General features: G+C 34.7%; 2 protein-coding genes across 2 annotated transcripts in view; both read left to right on the plus strand.

Annotated features, from left to right (window-relative positions):
- The first annotated feature begins 591 nt into the window (after positions 1–591).
- LOC107195152 (protein downstream neighbor of son homolog) lies at positions 592–3053 on the plus strand. Its single transcript, XM_015584939.1, has 7 exons — positions 592–778; positions 979–1593; positions 1675–2003; positions 2063–2280; positions 2344–2547; positions 2609–2795; positions 2867–3053. Exons 2-7 carry the CDS (start codon positions 980–982, stop codon positions 3040–3042), a joined length of 1728 nt encoding a protein of 575 aa, XP_015440425.1. The 5' UTR covers positions 592–778; position 979; the 3' UTR covers positions 3043–3053.
- A 2660-nt stretch (positions 3054–5713) lies between these two features.
- The window catches only part of LOC107195151 (protein tramtrack, beta isoform-like), a 51449-nt gene continuing 29739 nt past the window's right edge, over positions 5714–27423 (plus strand). Inside the window, exons 1-2 of the mRNA XM_015584938.1 lie at positions 5714–5753; positions 25543–25785. Coding sequence (XP_015440424.1) covers positions 25566–25785 — 220 coding nt within the window. The 5' untranslated portion in view covers positions 5714–5753; positions 25543–25565. The remainder of the gene's footprint in view (positions 5754–25542; positions 25786–27423) is intronic.

Consider the following 27423-nt stretch of genomic DNA (forward strand, 5'->3'; position numbering starts at 1 on the left):
ACCTACAAAAAAAGTATATGCACTATATAATATATCCGTAGAAACTATGCAACTTCTGTATAAAAAAAGTTGTCATAGAATGCATACTTTCGAAGTTATGTAAGGGGCGCAAGTTGTGTGGACCACCCTGTATATACAGAGTGTAACGAAAATGTGGAGGACCCAGAAATGGGAGACTCGTGAGGTGATTTGAAACAAGTTTTTCTTTAGCACAAATGTTATTCGAGGCTTTGTTAACACAACATATTAACGAAAAACCCCTACCAATCAGAGGGCGAGTCTGCCAGCCGAGTTCCGCGGTAACGTTGGCTACCAATCGCAGTGTGTAGCCAACGTTATAGCGAGAACTCGGCCGGCGATTCGTACATGCATATACACATATACCTACACACATTTATATAGCATACACATATTCGTATCACATATGCATATGCACACATAATATATATATACACATATATACATATTCACATATTCATATTCACATATCCATATTCACATTTCATATACACATATTCATATACACATATTCATATACACATATTCATATACACATATGCATATACACATATGCAAAGTAATAAAGAAAAAAATAAACAAGGATACACATATTACATCATAGTGTCACATAGTGTAACGAAAACCGGTCTGGTCAATTCTCTATTATACACACAACTTGTTTTCGTTAGCTGCGAGGAAGTTTATTTAATCGTTGATATCATGAGATAAAAAATGACTGTTTGTAGAACAGTGTGTATCATCATATAAACAATTTTCAGTAAGTATTGCTAAAAGTGTTTACAACAATTAAATAGTTCAAAATTCTGTAACTTTGGTATTCTAACCTACAATATCACTTGATATACAAATACTTGAAAAAATAAATTCAAGTACTTAACGAATTCTGATTAACAAAGATTATTGTTACCTTTTCATTATAATGTTAATAAAGCACTGTCTTCACTCTCTGGATAATAGCATGACAAAACTTATTTTAAACTCACCAATGGAGGAGCCAGAGAAAGTAAAAACACCAGAATGGAAGAGACCTGATCAAGTGATGCAGTTGCATCGACTAAAAATTAAAAAACGCTCTCTCCAAGCACGTATGACCAATATACGTGTTAACAGAGAAAATTTGGACATATTAAAGAATTGTAACCTTAATAATGGACAGTCTGTTGCTCAGAAGCGTAAAAATCCTTTTGCCCAAGGTGAAGGAAATAAACGAGCCAATATAACTCCTCCAGAGTTAGAAACTAGTAATGATAATACATTGTACGAGCTATTGAAAATTGAAACTCCAAAATCAGCACCGGAAAGCCCAATAACTGACAGTCCATTAACGTTCTCCAACTTATTTTCAAAATTAGAAGCGAGTAAGTATAGTCAGGAAGTAGAAATACCAAAAGGTGAAAAGTATATTCCAATAGATTGGACATTAAAAACAAAAATGAGATTTATGTCTCCAAAACCATTTCCATGGAATTCTAAATTAAAAACTAGCGAAGAAGCATCTGGTACAACTGGTTTTGTAAGGTGTTTAGATATTAGTGAAAAAAATTCAACTTTAGACACTAGTCCAAATGCAAGGTGATTTCTTAAATCTTTTATACATTTTGTTCAGTAGAAATATCTATTTAAGTAATAATTATGCGTGTTTGCTTAAAATAGGCTACATAGATGTTGCTTAACATGGCAACATCCTTCACTTCCATGGTTAGAATTATTTCCTCGCTGTGCTGGCAAAGTGAGTGCCAATCTGACAAATAATTTGGCTATCGTGAATAATGTACCTGTTAAAGATGCTTTATATAAAGACTGGAGCGATAGCTTTAGATCTCTTTTCCACTTATTACGGGCTGGACAATGTCCCTACTTTTATGTTTGTGCAAATAATTTCACTGTTTTATTTCGTGCTGCTGGGATTTGTGGAATATCTGAAGCTCATGCACTTTTGACTCCTACTACACGAGGTTTCCGACAATCCTTAAAACAAGAAGGTACGAGTGATTTTAAATATGGTATGGAAACATGTATAAAGTATCATAAATTTTTATAGAAATAGATTATACAATGCCTTTAAGGAAAGATTCTAAAAGACGATCAGATGTAACTGATTCTGGTTGCGATACAATGGATTTAGCTGTATCAAATACTAACACACAATCAAATAATTCAGAAGATCAAAGTTTGGATGACGAGGACGAAACCCAAGATGAGTGGTTACAAAGTCTTGGTGTTGATAATTCTGAAATTCGCAAAATTCATAGTTCTCAGGTACTTCTACAATATTTTAATTCCATCTTTCTATTAATTATCTAATACTTCATTTTCTTATAGGCGAGAGTGACATTGGAAAAGGAAACTGAAATAGACAATCTGAAACAGTCTTTAATTTTTGTCAAAGGTGTTGAGGCACAAGGTCTATTTAATTTTCTAATTAATTGTAAGTCGGCTATTACAACCACTGGCCCTTTAGCGGGAGTGCCTCCGACTCTTTTAGCGCCTGTAGCCTTTTATGGTGCTACGTTAAAACCAATTAAGGTATGAACTCCTGTATTTATAATTATTAAAACATTATGCAAATTATTTTCTGTTTTTGAAGGTGAAAGAAAGTACAGTACGCGTCGATAATGAAAGATATTTTTCTTTCGAATTAAAGGGGCCATTATTACCGCACGTATTACCCTCTCTTTGTTCTTTAATGAAATCTAGTCAATTGGAGCAATATTCTGCAAGTTGTGCACAATTAAATTCAACAACTTCATTTTCGGTAACAAAATACGGATCTGGTAAATAATTTATTTTGTATACTTCTGTTGTTACATAATACACATGAACCTCAATTTTTATATTTCCGCAGAACAACGAGAATCAAGTGACGCGCCAAAAATACCACAAAATATTTTTGCTCAGGAGAATTTGAGTGATTGTGGATTTAACGACGAATTATTGAAAAAATTTTGTAGTTCTGATTCGTCACACGTTCAAATTTTAGATAGTATTAAGTACTCAAACAATTTGTACACCTGGGCTTGACAAAACACTTGAAGAATCTTATTTATACTATGTTAAGTGATGATATCTGAAAATTTAATTTAATAATAATGTTATTTTGTAACAGAATTTAAACACCGTGACGACATAATTTGTTCTAAAATCGAAGTTTTTTTTAGTCAGTAAACAGGAATAGAAATAGGCTACACAGTGTGAAATGTAATCTTAACTGCTATTATTATCATGCCCATTTTCACGATCATTATTATCATGGCTAATTTAATTTTATCACAATCATTGTAAACAATTTGTTTTTATATACGTCAATACTGACGAATGTATTCTAAGACGAGTTTTTACTTACAAAATAAATAATAACCTTTAATATATATTTTTCTTTAAAACAAGCGTTTCTTAAAACTCACAAAAATATATTTTGCTGTACAATAAATTTTCAATTATTATAAAATATTAATTTTTTATGCTGATAGCAATCTAATAAAAAATCAAAATATATGTAAAATATGATTTCTTATATTACTTATCTATATTTCTCGTATTGTTGCATGCTATTCCTTATTTTAGCAACAATAATATTAAATCGGTATATATCGTATAATATTTTAAAGTTGTATTATATCTGAAACCAAGAATAAAATTTTTCATGTTCTCGGATGAAAATTATGCATAACGGTAATTCATTACAGACAAATCGAACTCGCCAGCGGAGAAGGTGGGGTCCATGGATGGACTTGCCCCTAAAAATAACGAATCGATATTCGCTCACTGCCCCCGAATCGTCGGACGGTCACCTCAAGAGCGAACAATCAATTTATTATAAGAAGAATTGCCTCCCATATTTCTTTAACAAATCTATAATTTATTACAAAGACAAATACCTTTCAACGAACTGAGAAGAAAATGATAGTTTTTAGCTATTTTTTGTTTGAAATATTAACTGAATACTTCAGAATAACATCATAGTATAGCTACCGAAATATTGTGTCGACCGTGGTATGAAGTGGAGTACGATGTACTACTCTACAATTCATATGCACACGTGTATCTCTGCACAGAGCACGGGCATAAATATATACGTACCCATGTGATGATTACGTCAGTAGCCGTTGCAGTCTGTGCTCATCGTATTGCGACACTCTTCGACGAGCAGTTTCATGTTCCAAGGTCTCTTCTGCGAGTTCACTTTTCGAACCGAACAATGCACCGGTTATATTGCCCCCTCGGGCCACACTGAAAGCGATAGCGTAGCAGGAATTTCCACTGCTTTCCATTTGAAAACTGGGCTTTCCTCGCTAGTAGAATAGAATTCCTTTGCGATGATATCGCGACCGTTATCGTTCTGAAGATACATTGAAAGTAAAGCCTTTGCCGTGAATCGAGAATAAATTGACTGAACACGAGTAACACGAGGAGGTCATTTAAAAGCGTATATTCAGTGGATTTATCTGCAATAGTTGTAGTACTAATTTACTTTTAAACTATTTTAACTGCAGTGTAATTGAAGGGACTAATAAATTTTAGGAAATTGGAATTTTAATTTTCACAAACACATCAGGTTTCTTACAATGGAAAAACTATGATGTACCCTTGCTGGGCTGTTGTCCATACCCAAAGTACCCTAAACGTTCTTAAAGCGCCGAAATGGAACGGTTTCAAACTAAAAACGCAAGATCCTGACTCGCGATGAAATTTTAACGGGAATGGAATAATCTTGAATCTGAAATACATAAAAAAACAGCATTGCTTGGGTGGCGCGCGGGAGAGACAAAAGGGAAAGTCCCTTCTTCTCGCAAACGTCCGATCAGGCTACCGAGAAGCAACCCCTCGTAAACGGGAGGGTTCAGGGTGGATAAAGCTGCTGGGTACGCGGGTGGTAAGGGGTTCGCGACTAGGGTGGGTGCCAACGAGGGCAGGGGGGAGATTCACAACGGTACATGTGTGTGTGTGTGTCTGCTCCGAGCGCTCGGAATCGGTGAAGGCTGGAAAGAGACCGACGAAAGAGAGACAGACGTTTCAATATAGCGTATTGAGTGAAACAAGGACGGGGATTCGGGCGGAGAGAGAGAGATTCGATGAGAACCGAAAAGAGATGGAAGCAGGCAAAAGCCGTGCGTGGAAGGGAGATGGAAGTTGAAGACGCAAGGGAACGAGAGCGATAGACATAAGCAGGATCGTGGGTACACGGTAGAAAGAGAGAGAGGCCCTCTCCCCCATGGTACGCGTACACATCCTGGTCCCTTATTCCCTGTACGTGCGAAGGGGGTTTCGAGAGCCAGCAACGGTGGAGCCACGACAACGAGCCACAACCACGGACGGCGAACACGACTACTACGACACCGCGTGGGGGTTGCACGAAGACCCCCTGGTGGGGTTCTGGCTGCCGACCCCACAGTCCCCCGCTGGAAATGATATCAGTCGCGACTCGGTCGAGGGAGCCCCAGCACGCGTCGTGCCCCTCACAAAGTGAGCCTGTTTGCTTGCTCCGATTGTCCATCAGCGTTCGCGTTCATAATTTCTTATCGGTGCGTGCTTTCGTCACGAGACTCGCTATCTTCGGGGGGGGGGGGCAGAGAGGGTGGTACAGGTGTTCGTGTAGAAAATAGTAACCAAGAAGTTGACATTGGTGTACTCTGACCTACCCCTTTTTCATTGGATCGTACTCGTTGGTTCATTCCAGAGTGGACTGTAACAACGAGGCCTTGTCCGTAACTTTTAACATTGGACAATCAAAGGTGAGTGGACTTTTGGGGGAACATGGCTTTCGCCTAGGGTATATATTCGTGGTGGCGGAAAAGTCAATTTTGGGTAGTCTTCTATTTACCAACGAAAGAGGGAAACGCTTTTACTTCGTGTCCAAAGTTTGATTAGGAGATCGCAGATTGTATTTCAATTTGTTGTCTCTGAATCGACTTCGAAGTGTATACCATTCACTGGACATGGAATTTGCGAAAGCAACGATTGGATATTTGCGCTGGCTGGGATCACGCTTAACACCTCACACGACATCTGTGGGCTACTCCGTTAGAACTGTAACAGTGTTCCGCTCCTTCCTCCGTCTGTTTATGATAACCGACTGCTTCTGAATCGGAGCGATGCGACGATACCATTAACTCGTTCATAATAGCTTCGTGAAGTGAATGCCTGGCAGTTAGTCACATAATTGACTGCGAATGCACTTGTACGATATCCACGGCGTGTCCTGATGAAACAATAGCTCCTTCTGTCTAGGTCTGCGTTAGGACTTGTTACACATAAGAGTAATGTTCTTATTACAGCTACACACATGCATCGAGGTACTTTGCACCGAGTATAATTGAAGTGGAGCCAGCTGTTTGTCGATATTTATGATCGTTTCGTTCGCGGTACCGCACAACAGTCGTCACACCGTGTTTTCGATTCCAATAAAACGTACGATCTGCGTGAAACTTTCGAAATTTCCTGCTTTCAAATAAGTCCAAGATGATTCTTCTCCGGATTTGTTCGCAGACATAGCCTTCCTTACTCAACACACTTGTTCGTAGTAGACTTGACGGTAAAACAGAGGCTAATCCTCCGCTGTTCGACGATGGTCGTTAAAAGCGAAACACAATTTTTAACGCATGATTTTCCTCCGCCCTACGTACGTATACGTCTCCACATCGACGCGTGCGTTTTTAAGGCGCGACTACGAGGCGCGGGTATTAATAGAGTCGCGCTGGGATGGGGCACATACAGTTTAAACCGACTCTGCTCTCTTGATCTTCGGCGATCTAGAGCGCTCTAACCAGCGACGGGAGATCTTGCGCATTCTTGGATATCTTAGTCATGCGAATAAGCAGCGACCTCGATACGTCACTTTGAATAGTTCACCGCTTTTCCCGGTTGTCGTTTTTTTTTTCATCTAATTAAATTCACATCGTGCGGTGGAATGTAATTATACTAATTAATAACGTGGGCGGTACTACTGCTTTGGGACAAACGCGATGAGAAATGGTATCATGGACGCGCGCAATGTATTTTGTGTTTACAAAACCGTTATAGGTACTACTGGGTTTGTAGATGCTACACAAGAAAAGATTATATAACGCGTATAAATAGAAAATTGAGTATGTATTTGTTTGACACATTTTATCGTATACTTAAAGTCAAGAGTAATCACAATTTTGTCATGTAATTTATTCAGATTGTCAATATCTTTAATGTGTAGTATATATCACTAATAAAATCAGTGAAATGATTGGGGCACGTAATTCTCTAACTACCCGTTCGATATAATGTATAGTATGATTTAAAAAATTTGAATATTAATCATAATTAAACTGAATATAGTCAGCTGATCCACTCCTTACGTTCTTTCGGATATTCCACCGCTGATTCGCAAATTGGTCGATGCTGCGCGTGCCATTAATCACTGTGACGGAATATTACAGGAAATAGAAGTGCACTTGACAGAACATGGCGTATTCGATTCTGTCTGCTTACTTCTGAGTTATGTAATTAGAAGAAGACACAAGATTTTCATGATATGTATTTTATGTTGAAAGCTGAATGTAATACATTTGACCACAAAGTCAGTTTTAGTCCCTTCAATTATAAGTGTTCCCTCGTTATTGGTTAAAAACAATATGCAATAGCAAAACATGTGAAACAAAGTGCTAAATATGTTTTTTTAAAGAGGAGGTAATTGTTTTTGAATCTTCGAATGACAGAAATTTTTTATTTCAAATATTTTCTTTACACTACTGGCAAACAGAGAACACTCAATGCTAACAAAATTTCTGTTCTCTTTGCGGTGTTATTTTGGTGGCTTGTCGAGTGGATAGTTTTGGTTTGTTTATTTTACTTACACGAGAATACAGATGGTATGTCGAAGATAGCCGCGACATTCGAGTGTGAATGAAGCTTGCCTTCGAGAATCTCACAAGTGATGAAGTCTTTTATTAGAAACATTGTATCATACCTTGATTGTTTGCTGTTATACATACTATTTACGTAATATAGAGAAATTATTTCCCAAAATCATACAAGATAACTACGAATATTATAGTTTCTATTCAATTAATGTAGGCTAGGCTGGACATTTCTTGCAACGTTTTTAAACGGTTGTTACATAAAGTTTTGCATTTTTAAATTTAAATTGTTTAAAAAGTATTAGTACATAAAGTTTCGCATTTTTGACTGGAAACTTTTATTTTTATTTAAATTATTTGCTTCCATCTTGTGAAGTGTTTTGTATATTGCAAGATTATTTTCCTATGAGTTGAAATGTAAGATAAAATATTATATTATTAAATGGTTACTTGAATTTTTTTTTGCATTTGACTTTAATTGTTAACAATTGCAAAACAAGTTAACTTTGCATATCAATAATAAAGCTATGTACCAGAAAACAATACCTAGGGCGATAAACGATCAGAAAAGAAATTCTTTGCATTACATTATCAAATGTAATCTAGATTACATAATAAAGTGTTATTGATCATGAAAATTTTTATTATAGTAATAATAAACGTATACGAAAGAATAAATAATAAAAGTTATATAGTAAACTGTGAAAGCATTAATATTTTTCGTTTTAATATTAATTACCGTGTTAATTGTATACACAAAATTGTCACATTTTCAATTTCAAAGAGAAAGAATTGTAGAAATATTGTCTTACATTCTAGTCTGAATTAGAAACTTCAATTTTTACCACCGCGACGCCATAACAGTCTCGATAACTTTATCTCCAGAACATAAAACTACACAGTGACCAAGTATACACATGATATCAATCACTTCCTTATCACGAAGTTACGCACGATTGTCAACATTACACTGTATTGCCATAAAACTCATACGGTTCCAAACATGAAAAAACTATTTTACAGTTTTATCTACTGCAATATCATACACTGCTTAAAGCCATTAAAGAATTATATATTGCGACTGGCTACAACCGTCAATATGGCGCACAGTGGTCCAGAATCAACATTTGGAGGTTTCAATTGTCACAAACAAATTTCTTTTATCTTCTACAAAACTCGCATCAAGATATTATTATCTACAGAAGATTTGCTTACTTTTATTTTAATAAAAATGAATTTCAGATTTTTTCATTGCTTGACCGAAATATTCGCGTGAGCTGTTTTTATTCTGGACCACTGTACGGAGTCGAATTTCTGAATAATTTTTTACAAAAACAAAAGTAGGCGTTAATATCGCACGAAAATAATGTCAATTTATCAAACTTGTAGCACTTTTTTCGTTTCTTTCGCTCGATTAAGGGGTCCGACCAGTGTAACATTCTGAAGAAGAGCGTATTTTTACGCATTATTTGTGCAAAACTCAATCAACCCTGTTTTTTAAAAGTTGTTGTATTTATTATGCTGTTGTTAAACTATTAATTGGCATTGTTTTTAATTAATTTAGACATATACTTTTCCATGTAACATGTTCTCAAATCTAAGTCTGTAAAAAAATGCCTCAATTGGCGTACGTGATGATCGTTCTGATCATCCGAAATAAAAAAGGAAAACAAATATTTCGATAAATTATATGCTTGTAGTTGAAGGATAAACGTAACTAAAACATTTCAAAATGAAAATTCCAGTTGATAATCAAGTATTATAGTATCGATTTTTGTTGTATTTCGCACTAACAAAAAAACATATAATTTGTTATGTTCTCCTTAATTTTATAGGATCATTCTCCAATAATGTGTGCTTACTACAAGGAGGCAAAATGTTAAGTCGATCAATTAATTATTTCTTGAGTGATCTAGCATACCAATTTCAAAAATATGATTCCAAGAACAACGCATTCAAAGTTCGAGAAGTATTAGGTATATTCCGTGCACCGTTCACTTCAAAATCGCGTACTCCAATCATTTTTAGGAATTCCAAGAAAACATTTTAAGGGCATGCTTTTAACGCCATAAGGTACTGAAAAATTAGAAAAAAGTTTTCTACTTTTTTTTCATCGTTACATCGGTCTGACCCCCTAACCTAATAAGGACCAATATTGCGTTATTGTACCATTTCATTTGCAATGTTTTGTCACGTTATTAACATTACCGAATACGTACTAACTTTCTAACATTGTGGTTATGAAAGAGAATTCCGGAGATTTCCTTTAATAGTTTTTTTGTCGCTATTTCTTCTTCCACTTAGGTACACTCCCGCTTATAAGCATGATGTTACTTATCGAATAGGCAATAAATGTTATCAGGTATCATGAAATTGCTGACAATCTGAAATAAATATTGTCTATAGGATATAAAACCTCGATGGACAAGGCTTATGATACAGTGAAGTGACAAATGTAACCTAAAATATAAAAGTTTTACAAAAACATCACATTTTCTTAATACAGACCAAGTAAAAGGATACTTATTAGCGGTGATATATGTAATTTTGTAAAGAATACAAAATCCTGTTTAAAAATCATATTATTTCACTGCTTGCTCCAGAATGGGCTAACATACGACAAAGTCGTCCACTACATATAGACGGTCCCTAATTAATTTTGTTCGGTATATTTTAGTTAGTTAAGTATCGTTTACTACACGAAAAGTGTCTGAATCATAATATGTACACAACACGCGTATACTATATACTATGCCGGCGACTGATCCGGCTTCTATCATTAGAAAAACTTATAATACACAGTGTCGTCGATAATTACAATACCACGACAACGTTCATCTCAGTATTTACCTCCGTTCCACCTGCATCATATCTACCTGCAACATCTGCGAGTGCCACGGCTCCCCGAGTGTCGTGCCGTAAATTATATCGGTACGGTGTACGGTGTGACGTCATTTTGCTCCATGTTATCTCGGCATTAGCTTCAATTATAGCGTCTTCCATGTGACCGCATGTCCAGGAATAATATGTACGAATGCGACCGATAAAGAAGAAGGAACAAAAAAAAAAGGTAACAACGGCAAAATCTCGTTGCATCACGTCGTTCCGGTAGTGGATTCTGCCGGGTGAAACCGAAGAATTGATTTTCATCCGTGAAGCGCCTCCCACGTGGCACTGTCGTCTCGTTAAGCTTTCCAGGCCACCATGACCCATTCGGTGCGACGTTGCTGGGCGTCCTGGCGACGTCGGGAGAGAGAGAGAGAGAGAGAGAGAGAGCGAGAGAGAGAGAGGGCAAGAGAGGGGGGGGGGGGGGGGAGGGAGAGAGAGAGAAATATCCATTTCTGCGCGTAGCGCAAGCAATGTCAAATTATGATCGACCGCAGGTTCCTCGCCTGTATCAACGTCAAAACCCGCCTGACATTTGCGACACCGCCGCGAGTGTTTCAGCGTGGCTTCTGTCGTTTCGCGAAGCCATGAAATAATATTGGGTCATTTTGCCTTTTTTTCGCAATATGTATTCTGAATTACCTCAATTGGTTTAATGGTAAATTCAACCGATATTTTGTTCTGTTAATTGGAGATCAAGGTTTAAGCTTTTTCATTCTGGGTTTTTTTACTTAAGAATACAGTAACCCCAAGATATTTTTGATTTACAACATTTGAAAATTGAACCTCTGTTATAAAAAGAAGATGTTAATATAATTATGAATTCATTCCTTTCATTGTTATAGTTTATGATACAACAAATGAAACTTGACATTTAAATGCAATGCTAGTCGGTAGTTAGCGGCAAACTAACGTTCAATTACTTATAGTAAATACAGGTGCAATAGCGGTGCCTACGATATGCAAAGGGTTAAATTTACAAAGGTGCCGATGTTATTTGATTAAATTGGGAATTGTATACGTTCTTATTACTAAAACCCTCAACTGGTTAATTTTATGGAACTTTATGAAGATTATTCAAAGCTACTTTGTATAACGTCTCCCTTTATTCGTAGTTTTATAACATTGAAATTTATATGACACGTAAGTAGGTAAGTGAAAATCAATGTGCGGAGCACTCTTGATAGGAAAGAAAAATATGTCCATATAAGGATTCTTATAATAACTCAGCCAACTCTCATATTAATTTGTATTTTTACATGCAGGTAAATATTCATTGTAGAATGTTTTCCGAAACGAGAGGAACAACTTTAGGTTCATTAGATAAGGAACGTAGTAAATACAATTCTGATTAAACGTGTTCCGATAAACGTACGTTTACAAATATTCTTTTCAATCGTAATCGTTAAAAACAGCTGTAAGGATAAAAACCGATAAAGATTCAGCATAGAAACTGTGTAAAACATAAACAAATACTAAGCCATAAATTCGTTTAGCATAAAAAGGTATGAGAACGAAGACAGCTGTCGGCATTAAGGGACCATGAGGTAATATAAAGTAGCATCAACATGTCATCTTTAATTACATACTAACAAAATATTAAAAAATGTCAAAAAAAGATATATTTTAAACAACTCGTGCAATAACTTTATTTATAAAAGGTACTAAAGGTGTAATATAATATGTCAGTAACAATTTTGTTGTAGGTGGAGTGTTTTCGAACATTTCAAGGTCACCTCTATTTCTCTAAATGGCATACTATAGTTTTTTATCGCTCGTAAAATAGCAGATGTTTAGATAATTTCAACGACCTATAGTATAAGATCATTTGATATTAACACTATGACGTCCGATGATGCCACAGTGGCGTCATACGAGTACCAACTGTTAGTGGCCGATGATGCGATATAGACGTTGCGTGAGTCTCAACTGGTACTTTTCAGATATTCACGGTTATAGAATTTGTTTACATACATAGCAAGACACATATTTTTTTAATGCTTGACCAAAACAGCCACCCACTGGTGACAGTTACATACTCGCGAGACTAGCTAGTCGTCATAGTGTTAGGTAAAGGAATAAAAGGACGATTCTTTTGTCATAGCAGCTGTTCGCAGTACTGTGTCTTTGGACTTCATCGCATATCACAATGAATGAATATTACATGCGTATGCACATAGTACAATTTTGATAAATTAAACATGCTACGCCTACTTGTAATACATAAATACTTCCATGTTCCTCGTCTTGCGACAAATAGTAAACGGTACTAATGAAACAAATAATAGGAAAATTAAGGTTAAAATGTCAGGATAAATTTTAATTTCTGCACACAGCATGTTTGTCTATTGATGTCAGAAACCTTAAGGGGTGGACCTATATGTAAAAATAAAATGAAAATTAAGAATAACAAAATTGTGTTGGAGGCTTCGTTTTCAAGCAATTAACAGTTAAATATACGGCTAGAAGCGCCTGAAACCAGGCAACCGGCATACAGCGGTACCCGTAGGGCACGACAATGCCGGCATGTAAACTGACGTTGCCTAAAGAAAACATGTTTAGCCCCAGCCAAAAAAGTGTTGTGCAGCACCTTCACTCAAGCTTGGACTATCATCTTGCGATATTTTATTAATAAAGCCATACACCACAGGCTCGCACACAGAATAAACACTAAATAAACTCACTTGAACTAAACTAAAACCCACTATAACAACTTAAATTAATTCTTGTCCGAGAAGGCTATTTCGCAGTACCTAACTAAATATGTTCGCGTTGACGACTGCCACAGAACTAAGGAAACATTAACCGAATCCCATGCAAAGGACCAGAAAGTATTCAAAATATGTAAACAGTAAGTGGAAATACTATAACAACAGAGGTGTTTTTCAGCAGGGATAACACCTTAATGCTCAAGGACACGAGTGGCGCACTCTGTATGTCATCAAGACGAAAAAGTCGTCTGTTGCTCTAAATTTTTTTAGTTGAAAAATGTTTCTTTTCCATCCTCATTATCTACCATTAAAAATAAAAAATTATTGAATTCGATTTTAAAAAAAAGGCTGCTGCTGCTGCCTTTTCAAATTACGAAAAAAAGAATGGCATATTCATTGTCCATGTCTTCAGGGTTCAGGAGAAGCGAAGACGAGATGATCGAGCGGCAGAGAACAAAGGGCGGATTTGACACCAACCGTCGGCAACGCTCGCGAATGACCTGTAGTTGTTAGGGTTGTACCAAAGAAAATGTACATATCATATGTTTGGCTAAAAAATGAGGGCGTATTTTTACAGGCGACGTCATTACACACGCTGTAACCGTCATGCCCTACGCTTACCGCGCGTAATGTCTGGTTTCAGGCGTTGCTGACACCAATATCTGTTAATAACTAGAAAATCAAGCCTCAAATTTGATTTCATCATGTTTGTTTTTCGTTTTACAAGATTTCGACATGTAGAATCATTCTTTAAAAGTTCTAACACCAAGAGTCAAACAACATGTATACAGAAAACTTTATTAGATGTTAAAATTGAATCATTTCTGTATTTCTCCTCATTGTTGGACTTCTGACGTCCAATAGTTATGATAAAATGTATTAAAGTTTAAATATAATTTTTAACTTCCATGTTAGTTTCTTATCGAAAAGGAAATTAAATATTTCTGAACCATACTGGACTGTATATTCTATGGTCTGTTTTTCGAAAGAAGATGTCTGGGAGATAGGCCTACCTCGGCGCGTGGCCTGGTGGGGATCCAACGCGAGCTGCGTATTTCGTGCGACGTTGTCACGGTCTCAATGTCACTGTGTGTCTTTTTTCATCCTCCGGCACTTCGGCACGAGAGCCTCTCGCTCAGACGCTCGGTAAACCAACTTCCTTCTCTACCCTGCGATTTCCACGTGTAGCGTTTAATAACCTACGTGTTAATTTAATCTTCTTTTAATATGTTGCTCAATATTTGGGTACAATACATTCTTTCAAAAGAAATAAACTTTTTCTTATTCATGTATTTTAACTGTGACGTGTAAAAACGTTCAGCGTCTCGTCAACATTCTCCGCCATTTCTAGACAATGGATGATTGACAGGCGCGTGCCGAACGCAGTCCCCACTCCTTGAGATTGTAGGTAGGTCCTTCTTGAGAGGTTTGTAATACGTGCGATGGAGACAGACGACCGTAGGCGAGGACTCACGTCGACGGTCGCACGTCATTGGCGAAGACGCGAAGAGTGAGAGAGACACAAGTGCCGTAGGTGTCTCGCGATCGCGGCAACACCGCGAAAACTCGGGCCTACCTCCCAGGCATCATCTTTCGAAAAACAGACCATAATCAGTTATAATACAATTTATAAAGCTGGATAGCATTGTGTAAAGGGTACCAGTTGTGAGTAAGATTAATCGGAATTACATAAGACTACATAAGACTGGTAAATTATATATAATTTAATATTGAAATAAATTGTTTTTGGTTGCAATTGAATACGTAACTGTCTAATAGCGCGTGCATGAAGATTATTTATTTTTTCTTAGTCGACGCTTATGTAAACGCGCCTCGTAACGTTTCAAACCCGTTTAACATGATTAAATTATGTTTACTTTTTTTGGTTACTAAAAACCCGATATTATGTCACACGTAGCTGTAAAACGTATATGTATTTCTGCATAGTAATTCATAATACTTATTATACCATAATAAATGCTACGTAAGTTGTAAATAATTTTTTTATGAACTTACTTTTCCATATTTATAATTGCAATAAATTCATGAAAAAATCCACAATAACGTTATGACATCTTTTAATAATAGTCATGAATACTGTGATGTAATTCTGTATCTGGCAATACGTAAATTACGTATAATTATCGGTTTTCATGATGAGCAATTTCTTTAATTATAATCGCTTTGTTGTTCGTTAATTGTCGTTGAAGTCACGAAAGTACTATTTGTTCCATATATATTTTGAAAATACACAATGTTTACGCAAAATTTGCAAGAATATAGATTGTATTTACAAAGAAATCTTTGTAGACTGATTGATCATTTGCGGAATGTTGTTAAGGTTATGGCAAGTAAATTTCTTTTAGCATCTGTTTCCAATCCAGACTATTATTAGAGCTTGTATTTCAAAGACTGCATGAGATTTACAAACATTTAATACAGTCATTCCTTTTAACCCAGATAGCACCATACATCCTAAGGACGTCCGTTTCATGTCCAGTTTATATCCGAATGTCCTACGTCCATTCTGGACATCCCTAGGACGTTTGTAAGACTTAAATTTCAGATGTTCTAGAAACGTCTGTCCCAAAAGTCCTACGGATGTTCTCAAGACTTAAATATTTGATGGTTTCGTTTAGTATTTTTGCCTATGTCATTCCGTGCAAGGTGATGGAACTCCATGAACAAGGTGTCAGTCTTTAAAGAATCAATAGGGTCTATCTAATCTATCTTAATAAGTGTAACGACACCAGTGCTTTTGTGTGAAAACCTCAAGAATAAACAAGATGGAGACAGACAACCGTAGGCGAGGACTCACGTCTACAGTCGCACGTCATTGGCCAAGTCGCGAAAAGTGAGAGACACAAGTGCCGTAGATGTCTCGCGATCGCGGTAACACCGCGAAAAGTCGGGCCTACCTCCTAGGGCTCTTCTTTAGAAAAACAGACCATAATAGATATTCATTTCCTAAGTTATGTCATTGAATATTACGCGTATATTAAATTATAGAATAAGAAGGCTATAAGAATGTACTAGATGACATAAAATTAATAAGTAAATACATACACACCGCGTACACAACGGAACATTTATATTTTTTCATATCGAGTAAAATTAAAATGCTATATTCTAGAGCTCAATTAATGTATAACTTTAAATGTTTCGAAACTGTAACATGCGTCGTTTTTCCTTTCAGTCACAGACTTATGGACGGGGGTGTATATGTCACAATAAAAGCGTGAAGTTTAGTAAATGCATTATACACTTACTAGTCAATGTATGCATTTACGTACGATTTTAGCAGAAGTATGAACCGAATATAAGAATGTATACTATTTCTAATAAATGTGTTTGTTCACTAAATAATGTATACATTTCCTACAGCACGGTAGTAAAAGCATAATGTCGAAAATATAATTTTTTAAAACATAGGTATATTTAAAGAATAAAAATGAAAACTGAAAACTTAACACTTTATTTGATAATTTAGGGATCTTGTTCAAGAAATTTGGTTCTTTTTATTTAATAAATATAAGAACATAGGTTTGGTTAGGTTATATTTTTATTTAATACACTTAGAAAGAAACAATTATAATGTAAAATAAATACTTCAGATACATAAATTAACAGAAAAGTTTCCTTCATACTATTTTTATTCATTTTAATAATATAACCTAAATGGTTTGTACTCGTGAAAGTAACTATATACCTACTTATGTAAACTTTAAGAACGCGTCCTTATAAGTCAAAATTTATAAGTTGTATAATTCATATGAACAAAAGTGTTTATTGAAATTAATGCATTTTTGTTTGTGCTTGCTTTTACTACATCAGAAATGTGAATGTATGTATTTACTAGTAAAAGTATAAATTTTGTTCTTTGTGAATATATTTACTAACCAGATTAGTAAGTGCATACATTGACTAGGAAATGTGTACATTTACTGAATGAACGCTTGTACTGTACCATATATCAGACCTGGGCAAATTTTATTTGAAAATAAAATAAAAAATAACTATATGAAATAATTTATTTCCAAAGTTTATCTTTAATACTGTTATTTAAAAATGAAAATATTATCGATTTATTTGAAATAATACCAATTTCAAATAATGAATTATTTTGTTATTTTTGTATTTCGAATTTGGCAAAAGAAATAATACTTAAAATAATATGCAACAAAAAGATTTTATTTTAAGAAATCTTCACAACAATTTGCTTTAAATAGCACTCGCTCTTCGAAAATCTCATCCGTGAGAGATTTCTGTTTGGGTCCATCTAATACTTTCGCGAAAGAAAATAATCGTTCCACTGGTGTGGAAAATGGAAGAGGGGTGTTACTCTTCAGAAAAATGTCTCTAAACCAAACTCAGACCTAGTCACCTGATATAATTTCAAAGAACAATTTCACAATTATTGCTAAGGATTATTTCAAATGATTAGAAAATAAAATAGCATGTTATTCGATATATTTCAAATAATGGTGTTTGGAAATAATTATGAAATAAAATCACATATATATTTCGAGCAGCACGAAATAATATTTCAAATATGTAATATCATTTCAGAAGTGACCAGATCTGATAGATATATATACAATCTTTCACGTGGCTAGAAAACAACACGTATGTACGCTTTTTTCCATCGAGAATTTAAGCTCGACTCTGATGACGGTCGTGTCGGTAAGACGGCTTGCGTCGTCGTCACATAGGGGACCGTCCTTTTTCGATAGTCGTCGATTTTCGTGCCCCCCCCCCCCCGCCGCTGCCGCGAGACGTGGGCTGCCCATACGAATCGTGCGGGAGGGAAAAAAAGGGTGCGTGCAGTCCCACACACACGCGCGCGAACGCAAAGCCTTTGGTAATGCGTGATGGGGTCCACCAACGAAATTATGGATCGGGCCTGGGGTATCCACGTCTGCGCATGACCATAGTCGGGGGATCGCTCTGCCCTTCTTCATCCTGCTTCGCGCCCCACTGGTCGTGCATGTGTGTACATACACGCGCCCCTGCATCGTGTACGTCACTGTACGTACGTATTTGCCTACTCTGACACCGCCCCCCCCTCACCCCTGCTTCCATGTTACCTTCTTCTTCGTTATAGATTGTAATATTGTCCGATATCGTATCCTCGGATTCACAGCGTACTGGACAATTTTTTTGTTTTCTCAATTTTGCAACTCAACAACAGAACTATCAGCGTTTAGTGTGTACTATATTCAATTGTATCATATGTTGATGTATATAATATAGTACAATGTGAAATCTATATGTAGTGAATCACAAGTCAACGTAAATTCTGACAAAGACACCTTAATGGTTTCAGTAAGTGTAAAATGAAAAATTGGTAATCCCTCATTTGGTAACTAGCTTTGTAAAAGAAAAACATTTGTCATTATATTCTTATAACATATAGTATTTCGAAGATCTATTTCTAAACTATTATGGATTAAGTGGAGGGATGAAATTACAGAAATTTAAAATAGATGCCATTTAAATTTATTCCATCGATACTTCAAGGATAAATTACTCAATCGATTTCAGATTCTGTACATGCATAATGTCTTTATACTGTGTATGCTATAGGTTGTTGCGTATTGAATGTCGTAATTGAAGAACTTAATTTAAAATGAAGATTTTTAATCGAAATGAGATCCAGCTAAACCGACACGATCTCTTTAACGAGTTACAAATTTTTCAATCCCACGTTTAACCACCTTAAAACAATTCAAATGAAATATGTTGTATTTATTATGCAACAATATAATAGAATTACATAAATAAACGTACATAGATCTGCCGATAGTGAAAGCTATGAAGATACGTTTAAACTACCCTAAAATTTCCAATTCTTACGTATTTTGGTTTAAATAAAAACGAACCAAGAATGGTATATCTGAAATCGTTTTAAGAAATAATGTTTCTCCAGAAAAGGATAGATTATATTCCCTAGAAACAGTAGGATTCGTTTTTATTTTAACCACAATACATAAGGACTGAAAATGTTAGGGTGGTTTTATAGTTATGCCACGTAGTGTATACTGCAAAAAACTGACAATTTGTGTGTATTTTAATGATGCACGAAAAAATACAAATCTAGAGAACATTTTCGGTACTCTTCGTTTTACTAACAGAATAATGTTTTAAACGGGAACATGTACTCCTTTAGTGTGAAATTAATGCAATCTTCCACATTATGCACACGAATAAATGGCCAAAGTATTGTCTGTAACTTTATGTATGTACTTTACTTCTAACTATAAGATGGCTGAGTTTAACTTCTGAAAATGTTTGAAACCCCCTTGAACACAAATTTTATCAGATGGAAATTAGGTCGGTTTAATGGGTTCTTAAGAGACCAATGTTTCCATTTTTTAACAGTATAACGACCGGCTAGTTTCGCCAGTAACTTTCACCAATGGCCGACTGTTTTTGTCAAAGAAAACAAAATTTACTGTTTCCTACGTATGGAAAGAAATTCAATAACATTGAACTTATTTGAAAAGTACCAGTTGACACTCACATGACGTCAGTGTCGCCTCACCTGTCGTCATAATATGAAAAACATGTTTAATCCTATTTATATTAGGCAAATCGTTAATTATTTCCTTTATAATAACAATTTCTAAAATAATATGTGAATTAATTTTTAGGGCACTGTTATTTCTTATTCTGGAGGTGAGTCATATTATATACTTATGTGCATTGTACCAACGTATTTTTTGTTATGATCTTTTGCTTTTATTCCTTATCTTTATTATGTGAATAAATACTATTTATGTTACACGGCACAAGGTTCATGTAACTATTTAAATTCCTCTTTTTATATATAATTTAATGTTTGTATAATGGTTTTGTTTTCAAAACATAGTATTGAATTTTTAAGTAGCGATTTCTTGTACGTATTGCTCAAACGACAGACTATTAATTTAAATTGTAGTACAATAGATTCTATACAAAAAATAGAAAACATCTTTGATGTTTATATTGCGTGGAAATATTACATACCACAGTGGTGCTCGAAACGCGATCAGCTTAGATTATTCTACTGTTAGCTGTTCAATCAAAAATTTCGTTAACTTGTGTAACATGATTTAAGGAGAGCTTTAAGATGATTGTACCAAATCTTGTGTCAACTTTTTTTTCCAGAGTTTTCAAGATCACCTTCAGTTTTTTATAGATAAACCTATAATTTTTTTACGCCTATCTTTTAACAGATGCTGAACGAATTCAGCAAGCATCATAACAAATCGTTTTTTTTCTTCTAAACCAAAGAAACATTAAGAAAATTTCATTTATGGACCTTAAAATAATCTTCAAAATGGTGTTCATCAGCTCCCGTAAACAGTTAAGGAACGACTGTTTAGGTGTATTCATGACGTCTGCACTGATGGCTAAGTGTGCAAAAACTTTTTCGATCGCACAGCTAGCAGTAGAATAATCTAAGCTGATCATGTTTCGTGGTCTACCCTGTATATGTATATTCGAAGTCAATTGTAAAAGGAACAAAAAAGTTTCATTACGAACGACACCAGGTAGGTCGTTTATTTAAATTACGCACCCGTAAAGTACAAATTCAGACACGACACATGCACAAGAACGTCTATATCCGAGATATGAAAGATTAACTTACAAATTAATGGAAGATTTTTTGATTCCATGTGACTGAAAGAATTCATACATGCGTAGACTTATCGTATAATTTAATGATTAAATATCTGTATTCTGTGTGACGAGTATTTCTATTTCTTGTAAGAAAATTCGACTTCATGTTGAAATTAGCATGATTTGTCTCTTAAAAATGATATAATATCATTTTCTAAATTTTCGTTGTAGCATTTGATTTAAACAAATACAGACAGACGATTTCTTGTCTCGATTAAACTGCGTCGAGTATTGTTCAAAAGTGCACGATCATCGTATTTGTTACATGTTCAGGCAGCGACATCGAGTTTTGTAAGTTGCGTGGAATTGCTGGTTGCTCAGCATTACATGAATATCCTGACGTAGAGGATTAGAATAATTGCGCGTAACGTGTCAATTAAAGCGACGTACCATCGGTATCGTTGAGTGTCTCATCTCTGACGCAACGATTACAGGTAAGCTGCGAAATGTACCATCGTCAGTTATTAACTGTACAATACGTCGTATCAGTGTGTATTCTCAGTTTCACCGGGAATTTTGTTTATCCAAACACACGATAAAATGATCTTTTAAATGTTTAATAAAGTTAATAATATGGAATCAATTTTCAAAATTAATTACGTTTTAATGATTACGAAAGTTTATAGTTCTATGATATAATATGAAAATAACTTCAATTTTTATTTGCGAAATACTTTCGATTATTTAGTCATTTACTTACAATTATCCGTACGATATAGTAATAGATACATCACTGCTTTGCTTTGATAATGGCACAACTAGAAAAATGATTTGGTGCTTCTGTTGCATAAACAAACTCTTTAGGCATACTAATTTTCTACCTAAACTAAATATTTTTTAATATATTTAATTTAAATAAATAATGCGATTCGTATACAAATATTAGCCAATTGAAATTTTGTATATACTTCCCTTGTAAAATTTACGTTTTTTACGTTATGCCACTGTCAAAGCAAACAGCGATATATGTATAGGCTGTGTCCATTCTCATTTTCGAAGTCAATTTTTTGTATCCGAACACACTAGATTTGAAATATTTAATAAAGTTGTTAATATAGAAATAATTTGCAAAATTAAGTACTTTTGGATTATTATGAATGTTTATGGATGCATGATATAATATAAAAATAGATTACTTAAATTCAGTTTTTATTTTGAAAAATACTTTTCATTATTTAGTTCTTTAGTTAAAATTATTCATACGGTATAATAATGTTACAAATTGACCAAGAAGACCAATTGCAATTGTGCCTTTGCTCCTGAAATCAAAGAATTTTATTAAAAAACAACGAATCAATCAATAACATCAATTTTTGCTGCGTATCTCGATTGTTGAGTATAGAAAATATCAACATGACAGTGAACATTAATCAATTTTGATTTTTTAGATTCCGTTTCAGATCGAACTTTGTTAATCATTGATACGAAATGAAATTTCTTCGAACCCTTATGTTACCTTCTACATGCGTATTTATGTAAACCTCGATATAGTAATACTAAAAACACTCTATACTTAATTAAAACAAATTATTCAACGGACAAACAAGTTACACATCAAAAAGACTTCACGTTATTTTATACATCTGTCATATGTTTAATACGCTCATACAATATGTATTTTTACTTTGTATTTTATTTTTTATATAAATGGTACAGTAATGTGTGGTACAATTTTCTACATTCAATGCACTCGAATAAAGGTATATTAGATTAAGACGGATAAGAAATTACATATTTATTTCCCTAATATCTGTTCACTTAATATAGATCTCGTAATAATGTAAGCATTAGTGAGAGTAGTCATTTTGTTTAAAATAAACTCATTTCAACACTGTCTATATCAACAAATGTTTATAATTACATCATTCACTTCTTATCGGCACAACTGTCTTATGTCTCGGTTCGTATCAGACTTGATATTGATAATAACTGAATATTTTAGATAACAATTCTTCAATGCTGCTTGCCCAGGTAAATCAGGAATGCAGAAAACGAAGAAAACATTATCTGTTGATAGCGCTGAGTAAATCTCTCGTTTTATGGAGCTTAGACTTTGTTACTGTTGATACGGTTGCGTTAAATTTGAAATACAATTTTATTCTTATTATATGCAGTTAAATATATTCATACACTAATTTGTTGGTGTACATAATATATTCTCCACGACAACAACTGAAGGAGCTACGGAACATTAGTGGTATGTCTGTAATTGTGTAACTGATTCTACTTCGGCAACTGCATGCACATTAAGGGGTTATTCTACTTAGATGGCCGAAAAACTATGCTATCTTTAGGAACTTTTTCCTCAGTAAATACAATATGTGATGAAATACATCTATTTAGTATTTATTGAACTACTTATAAATAAAATAAAAAAAATACAAAAATAATTTAATTGTATTTTGTTGTAAGTTTTTGCTTACCATGAAAGTGACCTCTTAGAGAACAGGTATCTCCATAGTGCAGGTGATTTCTCAAGTCATACTCATCAGAAACAAAAAATTCAAGAAGATTCTTAATAAGTACGAGTGTAGCTAAATTGTAAGTCAGAAGGTATTGACAAATCCATCAATAGAGTACTTTATCCTCAGACGCTAGTTACATTACATATTTTACCGATGTTACCAACTAGACAGATATAGATTTAAGTATGTGGAAAAAGAAATTTGATAACTCCGTTATAAAATTTAGGTTTCATTCGGGTCCATAGTAAAAATCTCATGTTTATACAGGGTTGGGCATTGACTTTGACTATCTGGAATATCTTCGTTATTTTTAGAGATATGGAAAAACTTTATTTACAAAAATTGCACTGCACCGAGGGGGCCATACATAATATTTCAGTAATAATTTTTCTGTGGATGGAAGGTTTTCGGAGATTTTAAGGTCACCTCTATTTTTTAAATGACCCACTATAATTTTTTAACCCTGGTAGAATAACGAATGTTTAGGCAGTTTCAACCACCTACAGTGCAAGGTAAAATCATTCAATATTACATAAGGTAGATGTTCGAATTACTGCCACCTTATGATTGTAGCGTGATTTCATTTATCCTCTTCAGCATTTAATTAAACTATATTTATAAATACTAACAATAATCAATTAGTAGAATATTCGTGTTTATCGAGGAATTTCTTAGTCAAAATTTAATTACAGTTTTGGACTAATCTTTGGACAAAAAAAAAACTAAATGTTCGCATACGTGCCAGTATCCCTCAAGAGGTTAATCATTTTTACGTGTTGTTTAACTTAAAAATCGTCTTGGTTTGGAATCTAATATTATTTAACAAAACTTTCATTCAAAAAAAAAATAGTTTTATAGGTACATTGATTATGAAGAATTAATTAAAATCTGCGAACAATCCCAATGTCCCTATAACTATCATCTAAGAAATTAAAGTAACTCTTATATACTTTAACAATTCATTTTGTACAATAAATACAGGTTAATAGGTAAATGAAATAGTTAATTGAAATTGAACTTTCATTTTTCAGTATTAATTTTTAAATACCAAGTACACACAAGTACATGCATTTCTTTGTTTTCATGTAAAACAGAATTCCCATTTAATCACAAAATTTTGTGTACACAATTATATACATTACGTTTTTATTAAATAAAATAAATAAAGGCGCAGTATTAGGGACACATGCGGTAATTGGGACATTTACCCTAATAGAGTAAAAGGACGACTCTTGTGTTATATGTAGGAGGTGCTCGAAGTGGTGTCCGTTAGCAACATTACAATTATCGAATTGTTAAGTCTTCTTATGACGTAAGAATTGTTATTTTATTGACAATTCTTATTTAACGTCGATGTACCTTGTACTACAGATCATTGTAGTCGTCTAAACGTTCACTATTCTATTAGGGATAAAAAAAAGGGCAGCACGCCATTTAAAAAAAATAGAAGTGACCTTGATATCTATGAAAACTCTGCACACAAAGAAAAATTATTACTGTCATGTTATGGTCCCTTCGGTACCATACAACGTTTGTAAAGAAAGAGTTATCATATTCCTTAAAGAAGCTAAGATATTCGAGGCTATTAAATTATTGCCAAAGCCTGTATAATGTAAATACTTTTTGAAATTAAAATAATTGTATAAAGTACTCTTTCAATACGATTACATAAAAATAAATACGGTAAGAATATTAACAAACATCCTTATATAAAATTTAATTGTGCATGTAGATATTCATTCTATATGGTGTACTTAAAAGCATCGAACATATTTTTGAAATTTCAATTTTTCATAGTTTTTACATGTGTGAGCCCATCACTAGTTTCTTATCTTAAATTACAAAATGAACCGACAATCACACTTGAAATACTAAAATTAGGCAGTAAAAACTACCAATGTATTTTCATGAAGAAGGCTTTAGTTCACTGTTTATAAAAAGTGATTTTTTCGTGTTTACTTGCAGAGGAGACTTGAAGTATTACAACAATGGGCGAGAAGACGTTCAATCTTACTTGGAACAATCACCTGGCAAACTTGTCCGGATTGTTCGAAGGGCTGTATAAAAGTGGTTCTTTGACTGACACGACCTTAGCTTGCCAAGGTGGTATGTTGAGAGCACACAGATTGGTCTTGGCAGCGTGTAGTCCGTACTTCGAAAGAGTTTTCAAAGAGCATTATGGTGAACAACCGATTCTTATTTTGAAAGGTGAGTTATAAATAATAGTTATTTATATATCGCCTATTAACATAATTCAGAGTTATTCTTGACTATTGTCTTGAGTTTATTGTTTGACTCTTTAAAGTCAAATTTTGTAATTTAGATGTAGTACTTTACAGTTTCCTCGTTCTACTTACAGTTTTAGCATTGAATGTACTTGTTAGCGTCAACGAGTTTTAAGTAGAGTCGAAGGCGGATGGCCTGTCGCTCTAGTAGACCGTTGGAGAATTTATGGAATAGGGTTTCTAGAATGTGTGCGTCTTGGAAGAAGGTTCTTGAGACTAAACTAACCTGGCGTCGCATGGTGGTGGAAGAACGCACTGAGTCATTCGGCTATCTGCGACGTAGAAGGTTGTTTATCTGAAAGAAATGAGTGAAAGTTGGGGATGGCAAGCAACCCGACGTTGCCTTAGGAATAAGGACATTGTTCCTAGAGTGCTAGAGGATCTGGCCACGGAGTGTGAAAGGCAGCGATGCCTTTTGGGAAGAGGACTGTGATTGGCCGCACGGCACTTACCCCGGAACCTCGAAAGATCGTAGTTTCTATAAACATCAAAGGCCTTAGACTAATATTTCTAAAGTATGTTGGGGGTGTGCGGACGATTGGGGCGGGATCGGGCAGGATCGGGCGGGATCGGGCAAGATCTCGATATTACCGTATTGCTCGGGATCCTGAGACTCGACTTAGGTTCTGAGCACGAACGGGCAGCCGATTTCGCGTCGGCTCGGCAAAAATCGAACGTCATCGCTCGGAAGCTCGAGATCCATCTACAGGTACGGAAAGGCTTATATTACCTTTATTTTTGTCTTTTGTTAAATCATAATTTGTATTTCATTACTTATTATTTATTTACATATATATTTTCATTACGACCAAATAGTCTGTATATACTGAATATGTCCATATACGTATTTATATAAATACCGTATTAAAAACTTAGGAGATAGAGTATTTTGAATTCGACAGTGTTTTAAAATAACTATTAATACAAGATACTTCATACTTATTGCTAGTAATTTATGTAGAGAATATAAAGGAAATCATGTTTTTCGGGACAGGTTTAGGTTCAAAATAAAAAAGGTACAAACAAACAAATACACACAGAACAATTACTTTTCTTACATGTAAACTTAAAAGAATAAACCTTCGCCTTTTTATATTTTTTGAATATCAAGCATCCAGTAAATATTCATTTCTGTGTACATTTATTTATTTGTACCTTTTCTTATTTTAAACCTGAACCTACCCCGAAAAACATGATTTCCTTTATATTCTCTTTACATAAGTTACTAACAATATGTATGAATATCTTGTATTAATAGGTATTTTAAAACACTGTCGAATTCAAAATACTCTATTTCCCACGTTTTTAATACGGTATTTATCTAAATACGTATATGTACATATTCAGTATATACAGACTATTTGGTAGTAATGAAAATATACAGGGTGTCCCAAAAATGTCGTCCGACCCGGAAATGTGGCACTCGGGGGGTGAATTGGAACAACTTTTTCACCCGCAGCGTAGAAACCTGCGTCAGTAGGTCAGTGTACCGATCCTGGTAATCGACGGCCCAAACGGTTTATGGCAGGGTATGGCCCAGTTCGCAGGTGATCGCAGGTAT

The sequence above is a fragment of the Dufourea novaeangliae genome, unplaced genomic scaffold, assembly GCF_001272555.1.
Source record: "Dufourea novaeangliae isolate 0120121106 unplaced genomic scaffold, ASM127255v1 scaffold59, whole genome shotgun sequence".
Classification (NCBI taxonomy): domain Eukaryota; kingdom Metazoa; phylum Arthropoda; class Insecta; order Hymenoptera; family Halictidae; genus Dufourea; species Dufourea novaeangliae.

Bases quoted from the DNA above. Each gene is read 5' to 3' on its own strand.
- LOC107195152 (XM_015584939.1), top strand. From the start codon at position 980: ATGACAAAACTTATTTTAAACTCACCAATGGAGGAGCCAGAGAAAGTA. The intron at 2,004-2,062 runs GTACGAGTGATT...AAATTTTTATAG, and splicing joins ACAATCCTTAAAACAAGAAG to AAATAGATTATACAATGCCT. The intron at 2,281-2,343 runs GTACTTCTACAA...ATTTTCTTATAG, and splicing joins GCAAAATTCATAGTTCTCAG to GCGAGAGTGACATTGGAAAA.